General features: G+C 36.6%; 1 protein-coding gene across 1 annotated transcript in view; it reads left to right on the top strand.

The window, feature by feature from the left end:
- The first annotated feature begins 2,501 nt into the window (after positions 1 to 2,501).
- usp43b (ubiquitin specific peptidase 43b) overlaps positions 2,502 to 14,724 on the top strand; it is a 100,589-nt gene continuing 88,366 nt past the window's right edge. Inside the window, exons 1-2 of the mRNA XM_056453474.1 lie at positions 2,502 to 3,277; positions 10,891 to 11,037. Of these exons, the coding sequence (XP_056309449.1) occupies positions 2,690 to 3,277; positions 10,891 to 11,037 (735 nt within the window). The 5' untranslated portion in view covers positions 2,502 to 2,689. The remainder of the gene's footprint in view (positions 3,278 to 10,890; positions 11,038 to 14,724) is intronic.

Genomic DNA, 14,724 nt, shown 5'->3' with positions numbered 1-14,724 from the left:
CATCCACTGCGTAAAAAAAACATATACTGGATAATTTACCGGTTCATTCCACTGTGGTGACCCCAGTTTAATAAAGGGACTAAGCCGAAAAGAAAATGAATGAATGAATGAATATTTCCAGACTTGTTACTTGGTGATAAAATGTACACAAGCACACACACAGATCTATTAGTCTTTTGGAAATGTATTTGGTCCACAAGACTTGCTATTGTAGCAAAGTGGTGCACAACAGTGCTGTGTTAAATTCAGGTTTTAATGGCTGTTTTAGAGATAATGATTGTTTGTAGATACAACACACCCCATCATCATGTTGGTTGTTTATCCCGAAGGTCTCTCTCTTCATTCTGCCAAATCAGTCGAGGTTAATATTGGGTTCAAACTCAAGATGTTTAATAAGAGATTGAAAACCACAATGGCGTGGCTTGGCTAAACCAGACTACACTTTTGAATTACCTGTGGTAGATAAATTAAAACCAGACTTACAATAACATATCTTCTCATTTTCCAGTTCAGTCCACATGCAAACGGTTACTCAGTCCAGCTAGCAGTTATGTCATGATTCTTTTCAGCATTGTTCTCTGTCTTTGATCACGCCGAATGCCTAAAAAAAGAAAGGAAGCAAATGCACCTCTGAAGATAAAAATAACTTTGAATGTGCTCTTTTCCAAAAAGGATGCCACAGTGAAAGAGATATCTGCCAACCTACAGACATTTATACACACAAGAAGTCTTTAAGCTCTGCGTGTTCAGTACTTTGAACTCATTTGCATATAAGATCTCAGCAGAGAAAAGGCTAAAGGACTGTAAATCTAAAAATAAGATCATTTTTGGCCATTTCTCTAGACATTCATCTCCTCTGATCATACAAATGTAAAGAGGACAGAATGAGTTTAAACCCACCTCGGCTTGAATGCTGTAGAAATGGAAAACTGTAGGTGGTCTGGTTTTGTGACAGAATTCCGTCACTGTGGCAGTGGAGAGATAAGCGGAGAACGGGATTGATGTGACTCCCGTTTTACAGAGCGTCTGTTCTCTGTCCACATGAGGCGGCGATAAACCTGTGAAGGTGTGGGGTTATTCAGAGGCCAGTAATAGACATATGGCAACAGGATGCAGTTCAAACACCATGGAAGTGATGGAGCGAAATTAAATAATCAGAAGTGATGATAACATCCACAGCAGTTCAGTGTGAGGGAAGCAGATAGTGGATTAACCGAAGGAAGCAACTTTTGTTTTTGCAGTCTATTCATCCTATCAGGCCAATGTTGGTTACTGAAACTACCCGATGAGCATCCATCATAACCATGGCCTATTTAAGCTGGCACGTGACATTTAAACAGCAGGGGGCTTCATATTGTAAATCACCATTTTAAAAACTCTAAATATATAGATCAGTGGTCTCAAACTCAATTCCTGGAGGGCTGCAGCTCTGCAGATTTTAGCTCAAGCCACCTCCAAATCACACCTGCTTAATAGTCTAGTAGTCTTGAACACCATTAGTTTGATCCGCTGTGTTTGATTAGGGTTGGAGCAAAACTGCAGTGCTGCAGCCCTCCAGGAACTGAGTTTGAGATCCATGATATAGATGGTCAGAATTTTTTCCTCAAAATTGTTTAAACAATATTCAAAGTTGCCGTAACTAAAAATATGCTATATTACAACAATAATTGTTGACATAAACATACAGCAGGGCTTCAATTACGCAAATGAATTAAACGTAGCCTAAAGGGAAAGTGGTTGTATCTGTTTTTGTGGCAATTTTAACCAGTGTGCGAATTACAAGGGGGAGAGGGGGATTGACTCCTCCCCCAGCCCCCCACCCAATTAACGCTTGATCCCCCTGAAGGACATCAAAACATCATTATAGGGGGATCAGCTTTTTAATACTGATATTATTTGCTCTGCTTAGTATTTTAAAAAATAATGTTAATAATTAAAATTAATATAAAAAATCTAACTGGTAGAGCAGATAGAGCACCGATAGGTAACGCAAGACTTTTCTCGTAAAATTGTTTATGCATACAGCCTAAAAGTAAAGTCAATAGATGCATAGTTTGACATACAGTAACCTCAGAAGTAGCTAATCGGATACTGAATGTAAGAATACACTAAATATCCCTCAAAACACTGAAAACAGCCTACATTTTAATAATGAATTAGATGTCATTTAAATAAATGCATGTTTCACTTAAGCGTGTATTACAAAAACTAACATAATTCGCACCCTTGTAATAGCAGTAAACAGCGAAGGGGGAAAACACAATAGATTTCTTGCAATTATGTTGACATGCCATCGACATTTTATAACATTCAGTAAAAGAACCTTACAATTCCACAAAAAGACTTTAAACTCTTTTAAAAGACCCCCGGTTGCGATTATTTGCAGCTACACCCGTCAATCATTGCATCGCTCGCAGATTTCCGCCAGTATGAAGTTGAAGGAGCTCATGCTAGCACTGACCGCCGGTAAGAACGGGCTGTCAATCATTCATTCTGTCCAAAACGCCTGACGTCACAGGAGATGCTGTACTGACCGCCGCGCTACCTGTCAATCATTTCTTCACGGCGGGCGTGAGGAAAAATCTCTGCGCTGCCGTCCACAATGCTGAGTGTCGAGGCAGGATCAGGTGAGGAGAGCAACGCTCTGTGTGCTTGAACGCCGTTATCCGGTGGGAAATAAACAAGAAATATGGATAAACGCGACAAAAAGGCGAAGAAAGACTCAGGGAACAAGCCTACTAAACGCACAGGGAAGCTGTTCCGGAGGAAATCGTTTAAATCCGTGGAAAGTTTGGTAAGTAGGATCTTGAAAAGTTTGGGAAGCTTGGCAAGCGGCGGAGAAACAGCCGAACGGTCGGATGCTGAGGATGATGACGGTGGATTTGGAGAAAGCGCACCTTGCGCGGGAAACTCGGTGAAAAAGGAGGACAGCAGCAGTCAGGTGAGGAAAAGTTCGTCTCTTCCCGGCCGTTCCTCCGCGAAAGAGCGACTGTTTTCGCTGTACGGGGATAAAACCCCGGGAGTGCTGGGTCTGAAAAACCACGGGAACACCTGCTTCATGAACGCCGTCGTGCAGTGCTTGAGCAACACGGACCTGCTCGCTGAACATCTTAGTTTGGAGCGATATAAACGGGACGTTTGTCACAACGGAATAAACGGATTTATAAGGAACGAGAACGGGCAGAACGAAAAAGTAGAGGTGACGGAGCGGCTCGCGGTTTTGGTCCGAGCGCTTTGGACATTTCAGTACACTCCTCAGCTCTCTGCTGAGTTTAAGGTAAACTTGTTTATGAGTTTCTAACTTTGTCACTTAGACCTATCTGATGCTTTATTCACCTGTTATATGGCCAAGAACATACAGTCATACTGTTAATATTGCTCAAATATCTTATTAAGAAACTTTCAAGCTTTTCAAATGCCCTTTTCTATAGCTATTAGGTTACTGGAGGAAATAATAAGTGTTCTCGTCTCGAAGTTCTTGCACGAACATTTTGGCTGAAATAAGATATTGAGTGGGCTGTGCACTACTGTCTAATGTTACAATAACTTTTTAAGGTCTTAAAGTGAAAGTTCACCCAAAAATGAATATTTACTCACTATATACTCATCCTTAAGTGGTTTCAACCCTTTATGATTTTCTTTAATATGTTGAACACAAAAGAAGATATTGTGAAGAAAGCTGGAAACAAATAACCATTGACTTCCATTTCCATTCACTCTGAACAAGTGAAGGGTGAGTAAATGATGACAGAATTTCATTTCTGGGTGAACTATCCCTTTAAAGGAGCACGCAAAAGACTTAAAAGTCCAGGTTCTTTATCAATGGAGCAATGGACTTTTTAACACCAATCTAAACTTGCCACTTCAAATAAGGCTGTTTATTTTTTCCACACTAAAATGTTTCTTTTAAGATCTGCTCACTGTAAGTTGCTTTTGGGAGCCAAAAATAGTTTTTCAAGGGCCTCACTTCAAAAAAGAGATCTTTAGCATAAAATATTGATGTTGGTAAAGAAAAATGGACATGTTGTGTGTCAACTACCTTTACATAACTTTAAAATCAACTCACAGCTTTCTCTGATGTGGCCGTTTTATTGAGTACTGTATGTGCGCAAATGCTTTCCCACAGGATGATCTCTTCTGAGCAAAAAATAGATGCAGGATGAGAAACTTTCCACAGATAACATTATCAACGGAGAGTAAACTGAAAAACTAGAGTGCTTTCTCAGATAAGACATCGACACACTGGATACTGACCACAAATCTGGAACACAAGTCTTATGTAACGCTTTGCTTTCTCAGAAATGCACTACTAGTATAATACATTTACTACAGAAATTATGACGAAAGGGGCTTGCACTGTGGTCTTTAAGACAGAGCAGACAGAAGGCAGAAGATTTTGTATTTCTTCTCAGCAGTTACATATTATACATGTTATCAGTACCGCTTTTGTCATTTTACTTTTAAGAAGGTATGACCAGCTTTAAAGAAATTAATTAGGGTACTATTTTTATGACTAGCCTAAACAATTTTTACAATAGCTAATAGTCAAAATCACTCAGCATTGTCGAAATTTCTAGTTGCATTTGATGCCCTGATTTGACCTGGACTGACTTGCTTATAATCTTCAAAGACCCTTTAAAGAAATAGTTCACATGATTAATATATATATATATATATATATATATATATATATATATATATATATATATATATATATATATATATATATATATATATATATATATATATATACGACTAATATATTATATATATATATATATATATATATATATATATATATATATATATATATATATATATATATATATATGTATATATAATATAATATATTAGTCGTATGTATATATAAGTAAATGATGACAATATAATTTTTGGGTGAATTTTTGCTTTAAGATTTATTACAAGCAGATGTACAATAGAATGCATCTAGCAGAGATACTTTTAAGATGAAATATTATGGGTCATCTTTTTTTTTTTACTCCACAGTGAGTTAAGCCATTTATCTTGAAGTAGGAGTAGCTAAAGAAGTTGGTGGGAGAAATTGAGAAAATATTTCAATGGAAAAGCGTCACAGAGAAGAGGCTGGTGTGTAGCCATAAGGTAGACCTGCTCTGATGGGAAACAGAGGCCCAGCTCTATTCACACCCTACTATCAAAAGTCTAAAATGATTGCTTTGAAGGAGCCCCAGTCAGGGCAGAATGTTAAGTGAATGAAGAATTACAAGATCGTTCAAGGTCAAAGTAAGGCTTTGCTCACTATATAGATGACAATAACTCCAAAAAAATAAAAAAATTATATATTATATTATATTATATTTTATTTTATTTTATTATATTATATTATATTATATTATATTATATTATATTATATTATATTATATTATATTATATTATATTATATTATAATATATTATATTATATTATATATCAATATTATAATACTGATATAAATCCACATCAAAAATCATCAATGCCATAAATAGCTTCACTTCGAGCAACATCTACATTATTCTGGTACAGTACATTTAAAAAACACTGCTTCCATTTCAAAATGCTTTCATTTCATAGCATTAGAAGTTTCAGTCACATTTTACAATAAAGTTTCATTAGTTAATGTATTTACTAACATGAACTATCTACAATCATTGCTTGTACAACATTTATTAATCATACTTCGACATTTACTAATGTCTTTTAAACATCCAAATTTGGGCTTGTTAACATTAGTTAATGCACTGCCACTGGGAGTTAACATGAACTAACAATGAATGACTGCATGCATGGCGATGCTGTGGCGCAGTGGGTAGCACGTTCGCCTCACAGCAAGAAGGTCGCTGGTTCGAGCCTCAACTTGGTCAATTGGCATTCCTGTGTGGAGTTTGCATGTTCTCCCTGTGTTCGAGTGGGTTTTCTCCGGGTGCCCCGGTTTCCCCCACAAGTCCAAAGACATGTGGTAACGGTGAATTGAGTTGGCAAAATTGTCTGTGGCATATGTGTGTGAATAAGTGTGTATGTGTTTCCCAGTGATGGGTTGCAGCTGGAAGGGCATCCGCTGCGTAAAAATATTTAAGCTACCAGAACTGTTGCTATGACAACAACTCTCAGATCAGTTTTGAAGAACCAAATGATCCTGGATTGTGTCAAATCTTCAATAACCAAATCCATGTAATCCATGTTTGTTTTTCTATTAATTTTGTTTTGTCATTGTCGGTTTTTAACTCTGATAGTGTTGCTTATAAACTGCTGCTCAATAAAAATCTTCAGTGTTCTAATTATTACAAAAGTTACCTACACTACTGAGAGTGAGTAAATTAACATCAAGTTTTCCTGCAACTGTCTATTTAATTTAACTACATAACAAGACCACATTAACAAGCTCATGTGATTCAGAGTCTAATGACTTGCATGTTGTAAATTTACATGAGGCCCCCAGAGACATGATTTGCTTTTTCCTGTGTTGACAGAGCCAGACTATCTTGTCTAGAAACAACATAAACTCTCTCAGCTTCTGAGACATCTACAAGAGTTAATGAGTGCCTAACTGCATATACGGGGAGCCATCTATAAACAATCAAGAGCTCTGCCCTATAATTTAAGCCTCCCACTGCGCTTAACTTAATTTGCTTAATATTGCTTTCCGTAAAGTGCAATCTATTTCTAATTAGACTACAGAGAACCTGAACTACACCGTGAAAGTATTACAAGTGGTTACTGGTTCAACTATGCAGTTTTTAATGCCACAGAAGAGTAATATCTTGCGAAAAAGACTATTTGTGAGCTGGAACCCAAACCAATGATGTGTTAAAGGGTAAAGGGAGCTGTTGGTAGGGATGGCATGTGGTTGATGGATGACAGGCTGGTATTTCACAGATCACAAGGTCATTTTGTGTACAGTTCCTGACTGATGTCTAGCTAATCCTTCTCGCAAGGCAGCATAGCCGAGTTAATGGTTGATTTGAGTCAACATTAAGTCGTTGCTTTGTCAGTATTGGGAATAAAAAGGTTGCAATCAAAATTTCAGTACAAGTCTGCTGGCTTTCACTAAAATTTTTGATAAAATATGAAGAAACAAGCAGATATTTGCATTTAATTTCACAGCCTTTCACTCACAGAAAAAAAAAAAAATTCTGGAGGGGTATACGGAAATTAGGGCTGGGACAATAAACGATATAATATCGAATTGTGATAAAATTTATGTCAAAAACAATTATAAGCTCTAGACTTTTTTACTTTATATTGATCTAAGAGCCAATCACACAGCAGAAATATGCAACAATGGTAATCTAGAAGTGTGTTGATATTAAAGATGTACTGAATTTTTTTAGCCACAGAAAATGTATTGGCCGAAAATATGTTATATAATTTTTGTGGCTTCAGTCATTGTTGGGGTACTCTTTTAAATCTGGAAGCATTAACAACTTATATTGAAGTATATCTCGTTATCACTCAATATGTAAAATAATTATCGAGATAGCATTTTCGCCCAGCCCTAATAGAAATCTGTAATTAATATTCAAGAAAAATAAATAAATAAATAAAGACAATTTTTATTATTTTAATTAGATTTCCTATAGGTTTATGGGTTTAGAGGTGGGTCAAAATTTATCACAAATGACGTCTATATTAATCCACATTTCTTAATAAAATACATAAGCACAGGAAAGGAAAGTGCATTGTCAAAAAACTTCATTCTGGTCAAAATTTAATTATTATATTTTGCTTCACTGACAGGATGTTGAGCAAAAAAATGCCTTAAAAACTCTAGAGGGGCTCTATTTTACTGATGTAGGTGCAAAGTCTAAAGTGCAATGTGCAAAAGCATTAAGGCGATGTCCGAATCCACTTTTGCTTTTTTAAAGATGGAAAAATAAGGTTTACGCCACTGCACATGGTCTTACAGTGTTGTGATTATTCTCTTAGGGAATTATGGGTGTGTTTTGAGCATAACGTGCATTAAACCAATCAGAGTCTCATCTCTCATTCCCTTTAAGAGTCAGTTGTATCACGCCATAGCCCATTTGTTATTTACATGGAGGATTTTGTAAGTGGAAAAACTGAACGCTTTACTAGCGAGAAAACAGTTGAACAGACCATCCGCAGCGAGAATAAAGAATGAGCCACCTCCATTCAGCCTCTTTACTTTCTCTTTACTTTAATTTTACTTTCGTGTATAAGGAAACGGTGTTGTAGGCACTCCACTAAAGACATCCATTAGCCTACATAATTAATTTAGTTTGTTAAGTGCAAAGATTTGTTTCAAAACTATTTATAAATTCAGTTCTAATTTCCAGCAAACAAATAAATGAACAATAATAATAAAGTGTGGTCAAATTATATGCATATATATGGAGTTATATCCAAACGCACGTCCTATTTTTATGCCCCATATGGTGATGCATATGTCTCCAAAAGCCGACAGGATGACAAATCTAAACTTGTTTTATTAAAACAAATATAAATTATGAATATTATATAATATCAAATAATATTATACAAATGCAATTTGTAAGCCCCCCGGTCAATTGCGCAGTCTGTTTTAGTTCCTCAAAATAGCAATGTGCCAACAATGCTCCCTAACACACCTCTTTTCTAGACCAGAACACCCATGAGTCCACAAAGCGGTGCAAATGGATTTACTATTTAAACAACGTGATGCAAAGTGGGCAAATTAGGGTTGCGTTGGTCTAAAAATAGCAACAAATCGCGGCAAACACGTCTTGCGCCTTATTGCGCCGGGTTAGGGCCATATAGGTGTTGATACTTTAAATTTAATAAATTTTTAAATACATTTTGATGATTTTTTTGTTAAATAAAAAGTTGTACTATGTTATAAATGAAACATTAGGCTACATTTTCGTCCACAACAAAGTCTAGTGACCTCTGACCTATTTATTTCCTATGAGGCGTATATTGCAGTTTCTCTGTCACATGCTCTTAATTGTGCTCTAAATAAATTGTTGTTCTTCTCCTCTGAGGACGAGGCGTTTAGTCAGGGATACTATTAAGAAAACTAGCTTTCATTCTTTTGAAGATGAGCTTAAACTCTGTGACCACATGACCCATTTTTACGCAGTATGACTAATATTAAGATTATTACGTTATCTCAGTCTGTAGGCCTACGGCTTTATATTATTATCTGCAATTTGCTCCCAGCTGCTAGATTGAGTTCATATGGTTAATTCTGGTGTAATTAATCTTTATGTCACTCAGCATTAAAACTATGATTTTAAATACACCTGACATTCAAGATTACTTAAAACTGGATTACGAAAACGATGTGGACTATATTGAGACTTCTGCTGCCTGAAAGTCATGTTGGAGTGATGGTTTATAAGATGCAATATGATATACAGAATTTATTTATACAATATACCTTCTAAATAAAACTTTGAAGTCGGTAGACACTTTTTTAATTTACTTTTATCACTGAAATAATATTACAGTTCAAAGTTTCTGTTTGTATATAGAGGTCATGTAAATATTTCATTTGTGCTGCTTAATATTGTTGATTAAGCATGGTACTGTTAATTTTCAGAATTATATTGCCATTACTGTAGATAATTCAAAAGAACATCATACATGTATTTACCAACTTTTTGGTTAATTTAATAAAGTCTTGTTGAATTAAAAAACAAACCTTACTGCCTTCAAAACGTAACCCATCTCTCTTTAGGTCAGGGGAGTCAAACTCAGTTTCTTGAGGTCCACAGCCCTGCACAGTTTAGTTCCAACCCCACTCCAACATACTTAACCTGCAGTCACACTAGAGTTTGAGCATGCGAAATTCTGTTGTACGGAGCCAATCAGAGCGAGATTAAACGATTAAAAAAATGATTAGACATTAAAAAAGCAAGCAATTGGTCCATATTTTACATTTCTGCACAGAGAGGTCATGTTTTAATCTTCGATTGGTCTCATGCAATCACATGATGCGATTTCACTGGTCAGAGTTCACCAAGTTTGAACTTTCCAATGCAGCGAACTGCGAAACTTGTCGCACGAGCTTGCATTTCCGGTCTGTTGCATTTGCATGCATATGAATGGAAGTCTATGGGACAAAAAGTGCAGTGTGACCACGACTTTACCTATAGGTTTCAAACAAGCCTGAAGGAGTCAATTAGTTTGATCAGGTGTTTACTTAGAGTTGGAACTAAACTGCAGAGTTGCAGCCCTCCAGAAGTTTGACACCTGTGTTTTAGGTCATATTGACCCAAAATTCATTTTTATTTATTTATTTATTTATTTTTCAAATTGAGTGCTCATCTGAGTGGTTCAAGAATTTATGACTTATGTCATAACATGTACTCAATTTTTTTTGTGTGGTGGTAATAAAAATAGTAGCAAATGTGTCTCTCATAGGTCAATTTGAATTAATGGGAAATGGTGAATCCTTTTTTTTATTTTACAAAAAAAGATTAGACTTGACACTCTATAAATGTTGTATATTCACATGGAAGGAAATTGAATGTGTAAATACTATTACTAATACCAATATTGTAAAGCAAAACAAATGACTTCTATTGTTTTTTTCCAACGCATTTAATAATTTTCTGATTACAGATGTAAAAAGGGTTCTTTAGTCATTCATTGTCATGATCTACATAGCATCATTCACTGATTAGCAGAATGCAATTTACATCTTCTATCTGCTCTCCATTGCATCTCAGTATCTCAGTAACAAACCGTCTGCTCAGATTCTGAGTCAGATTGACTGTGGCTATTATTCAAAGACTCCAGGATTCCATTTTTTAGAGATTTAATAGGCAACACTGAATCATCTACATGGAGTGTGGTGATTGAATAAAAAAAGATTTGTTTACAAAATCAGACAGTACTGTTTGTGTGACATTTATCTTTTGTCTTGTCCAGATGACGGTATCTAAATATGGTGCTCAGTTTCGAGGGAATTCCCAGCATGACGCTCTGGAATTCCTGCTCTGGCTTTTGGACCGCCTCCATGAAGACTCAACTTCAGTCGTCCCCAATGGGAATAACAGAAACAAATCAAGTGGCAAGGTAAAAGAGCACCACACATCCTGCTCTGGGCAGGAAAGAAATTAAATGACGCAACAGTGTCAAAAACGAGATTTTCCTCACATTATGTTATGTCATTATGCCCTAAACCACAAATTATCATCTTAAATACCTTCGATATGAAGAAATAATTTTGAATAATAACGAGTTACCAGTGTCTCTTGTAAATCTGCTTATGGCCAAACAGCTGTTGCCTTCGCCATTACCATGACTTTGCAAGGTCAAATAGTCTAGTCTACACACCTTTGCCACCCGTAAACAACACATCTGTTTATGAAATATGGAAATTCATGCCAAGCGCCACAGCGTGCATTGAGCTACAGTGCTTTTTTTATATGTAACCTTGGAATTACCCAGATGAATAGCTTTTCACTGCTTGGCTGTGATCTTCACAAGGCGAGATTCATGGGGATTGGTGCTGAAATTGATTTGAAACCCACAGCGTTTCTTAGGCCTACATGTGCGCGTGTAAGGTCTCCATTCTTATTAGGTTTCCACTCATATTGGACCTCAAATGGAGCCTCATCGCCTTGGAAGCAAGTTGCAAAACCTTTGCAATTATTGCCACTACAGAAGAAACATGCAATATGCACTTGTTGTTGATTACATTATTTTAGTGCATAAGAGAAAAATCTAATTTAGCCATGTCAGATTAGTAAAAAAATGTTTTAACATTTATACAATTAAGGCAAGCTGGTTTTTAACTGTTAGTGTATCCACTTTTATTGCACTAATAATGTTTAAACAGCATATAGCACTCATGATGTAGACTTTTTTAAAAATAAAATATAAATTTAAGTGCCTCATTTACAATCCTTCTATCAAACAAACGACTAATGCACATTTTTCCAAACAGGCCGAACATCTCCAAATGTCTGCTTTCATGCTAACTAATGGCTCGTTTACACTAACTGGTACAGTACGGTACGGGTTGGTATGGCTCACCTTTATCAGGCTTGCATTTCCACTGCTAAAAGGGTACCAATGGTACTCTTTTGGTGGGCATGGTGAACGACAGAAAGTTTCAGTCAACGTCATTTTTGCTTGAGAAAATATCACAGTAAAGCTGTACAGGTTGTTCACATATCATATGAGAAGTACTTCTCACAAAACAGATGCTTTATACACATAAATACTTGTGTATACTATAAATGTTTATTACTAACTTTTCTATGAACGTGTTGATTATAACTGCAGATCAGTGACATTGCGAAATGGCCTACTGTAACATCTGTATTGAGATAAAATAAATAAATAAATGCAACATATATGAACACATACAGACCCTTACAGTCGCCGATTTTTTACCAATTACAGAAAAACTACACAACAGACATTTATTTAGTCCTTATTTAGGTTCAAAAACAACACAAAATATAGCCCAGAGTCAGAGCAGACCTCTCATATGTGTCTTTAATCTTCAGCAGCACATGTAACTTCTTGTTAGAGAATAATTCCATCATTCCGAGTTTATAATAGTCCAAAAGGTGATGATAAAAGTTAAACATGGCAGTTTGTTCACGTTTGCTGAAAAAACAATGTGCTCCTTTTTTTCCAGCTTCGCTCTGTTTTTTTACGCTTCACTCACGCAACGCTTGCGTTTGTCAGTTTCTGAAAAGGATCGGGTTTCAAAAGCACGTCAAAAATCAAGCGCACGTTATTATCATCAGCTCAAGAAGTTTGTTATTTCAAGTATAGACGCGCAAGCAAGAAAGCGAAACCGCTCACGCTTCAGACTGGCTCGTTAAAAACTACAAGGCACAGGCTTTGTTTGAACCAGGGTCGACCATGGCTCGTTATTATATGTATATGTAATTCCGCTGTAATCTCTCGGCTGTGTATTTAAAACATGGTGGTTCCTTTGTTTTCATTCTGGCTTGTTGCGTGAGCGAATGACGTATCTCTGTAAACCAATAGCGTTCAGCTGCACGTCTAGCTCCGCCTTTTGGCATCCTTTCTCGTGTTTGGTACCCTTTCGAAAGGGTGCCGAAAAAGTGGCATGGTACGGTTCGGTTCGGTATGCCTTTTGACAGTGGAAACGGCCATAAAAGCATACCGTACCGTGCCGTACCGTACCGTACCACTCAGTGGAAACGGGCCATAATAGATCTCTTCTTGTCTGACGAAAAGCTGTTCTATTTTTAAAATCACAAACATAAGCAGCTGAAGTTCACTAAACATTACAAGAGCTTTGATTGGAGATGACTTCTGAGGTCAGATGAGGTATTTTGTCAAAAAATATTAGAGACTGAAAGTAAACTTATTACCACTATGAAGTACTCAGTTGTTGACTGAAAAATCTGAATTTTAAATACAATATTGTGCAAGAATACCATAATAGCAATGACAAAATGAGACAACTCATAAAAAATAAATACAAATGACCTCAATTTATGCAGTTTGAAATGCTTAAAATAAAGCCTGCAAAATTAGTTTTTAAATGTTTTGAGTGTTATACTTTATTTATGCATTCATTTGGATTCAAATGATTTGTTAAATATGCGTCAGACCTTGAATGAGTCAAGTGAATTTGTTTGTGAGTGAATTATTCAATCGTTGTCAAAAAAATAAGAGGCTCATTCTGAAGACATCCCCATAAACATTTCTGGAGATAGCAAATTATGTTGCAAGTACGTATGGCTGCATTTTGTCTTTAAAACGGATGCTACAGGGCGGTATGACGGCATTCCTTTTCAAGCTACCAGCAGACCGCTTACCTTCGTATAAAAAGATTTCCTGCTGATACCAGTTTATCCAGTAGCTAGCCATGTACGTCAGCGGACTTGAGACGCAGAAAGAGTTGTCCACGACGATGGGGTTTTTATGGTTACAACTGAATTTAAAGCCAGTTTTGGTTCATTTATATGTCTTGGTCCATGTTGCATTCATATTTCAGTTTATCTGTGCCCGAGATGGGCAGCATGATGGCACAGTGGGTAGCACAATCGCCTCACAGCAAGAAGGTCCCTGGTTCGAGCCCTGGCTGGGTCAGTTGGCAATTCTGTGTGGAGTTTGCATGCTCTGCCTATGTTCTTGTGGGTTTCCTCTGGGTGCTCCAGTTTCCCCCACTATCCAAAGACATGTGGTATAGGTGAATTAAATAAGTTAAATTGGCTGTAGCGAATGTGAGTGTGCAAAGAGTGTGCAAGAGTATGTGGGTGTTTCCCAGAGTTATGTTGTGGCTGGAAGGGCATCCACTGTTTATAACATATGCTGGATAAGTTGGCGGTTCTTTCCATTGGGGCGACCCCTGATTAATAAAGGGACTAAGCCAAAAAGAAAATGAATGAATGTGCCAGAGATTGTAAGTGGACAGAAACCCACCTCTACCTAATTGTTAACTCTTATTCAAATGAAGAGTCTGTTTTTAATCTACAATTGTTTTTACATATATTCCATAAATATTCCAGTACTTTCAATTTTTTTTCGGTGCACATTTGTTTTAATTAGTGTCCCCTTTACTAGCTCGAGGCCAGGATCAACCTGTCAATCACATGAGATCTACTACATTTAAACCTTCCAATCAATTCCTGATCGACAAATACAAGCAAATACACAAATACATCTTAGATTTCTTTTCTTGCTTGAGAAGACGTTTTACTTATGTGCATCATAATAGGGAAGAAAAGACTACAGCAACTTCCACAAGCTTTTACTAGATGTAAAAGG

This window comes from Danio aesculapii, chromosome 3, assembly GCF_903798145.1.
Source record: "Danio aesculapii chromosome 3, fDanAes4.1, whole genome shotgun sequence".
Taxonomy (NCBI): domain Eukaryota; kingdom Metazoa; phylum Chordata; class Actinopteri; order Cypriniformes; family Danionidae; genus Danio; species Danio aesculapii.
The sequence above is the reverse complement of the archived record's forward strand: the minus strand, read 5'-3'. Positions and strand labels throughout refer to the sequence as shown.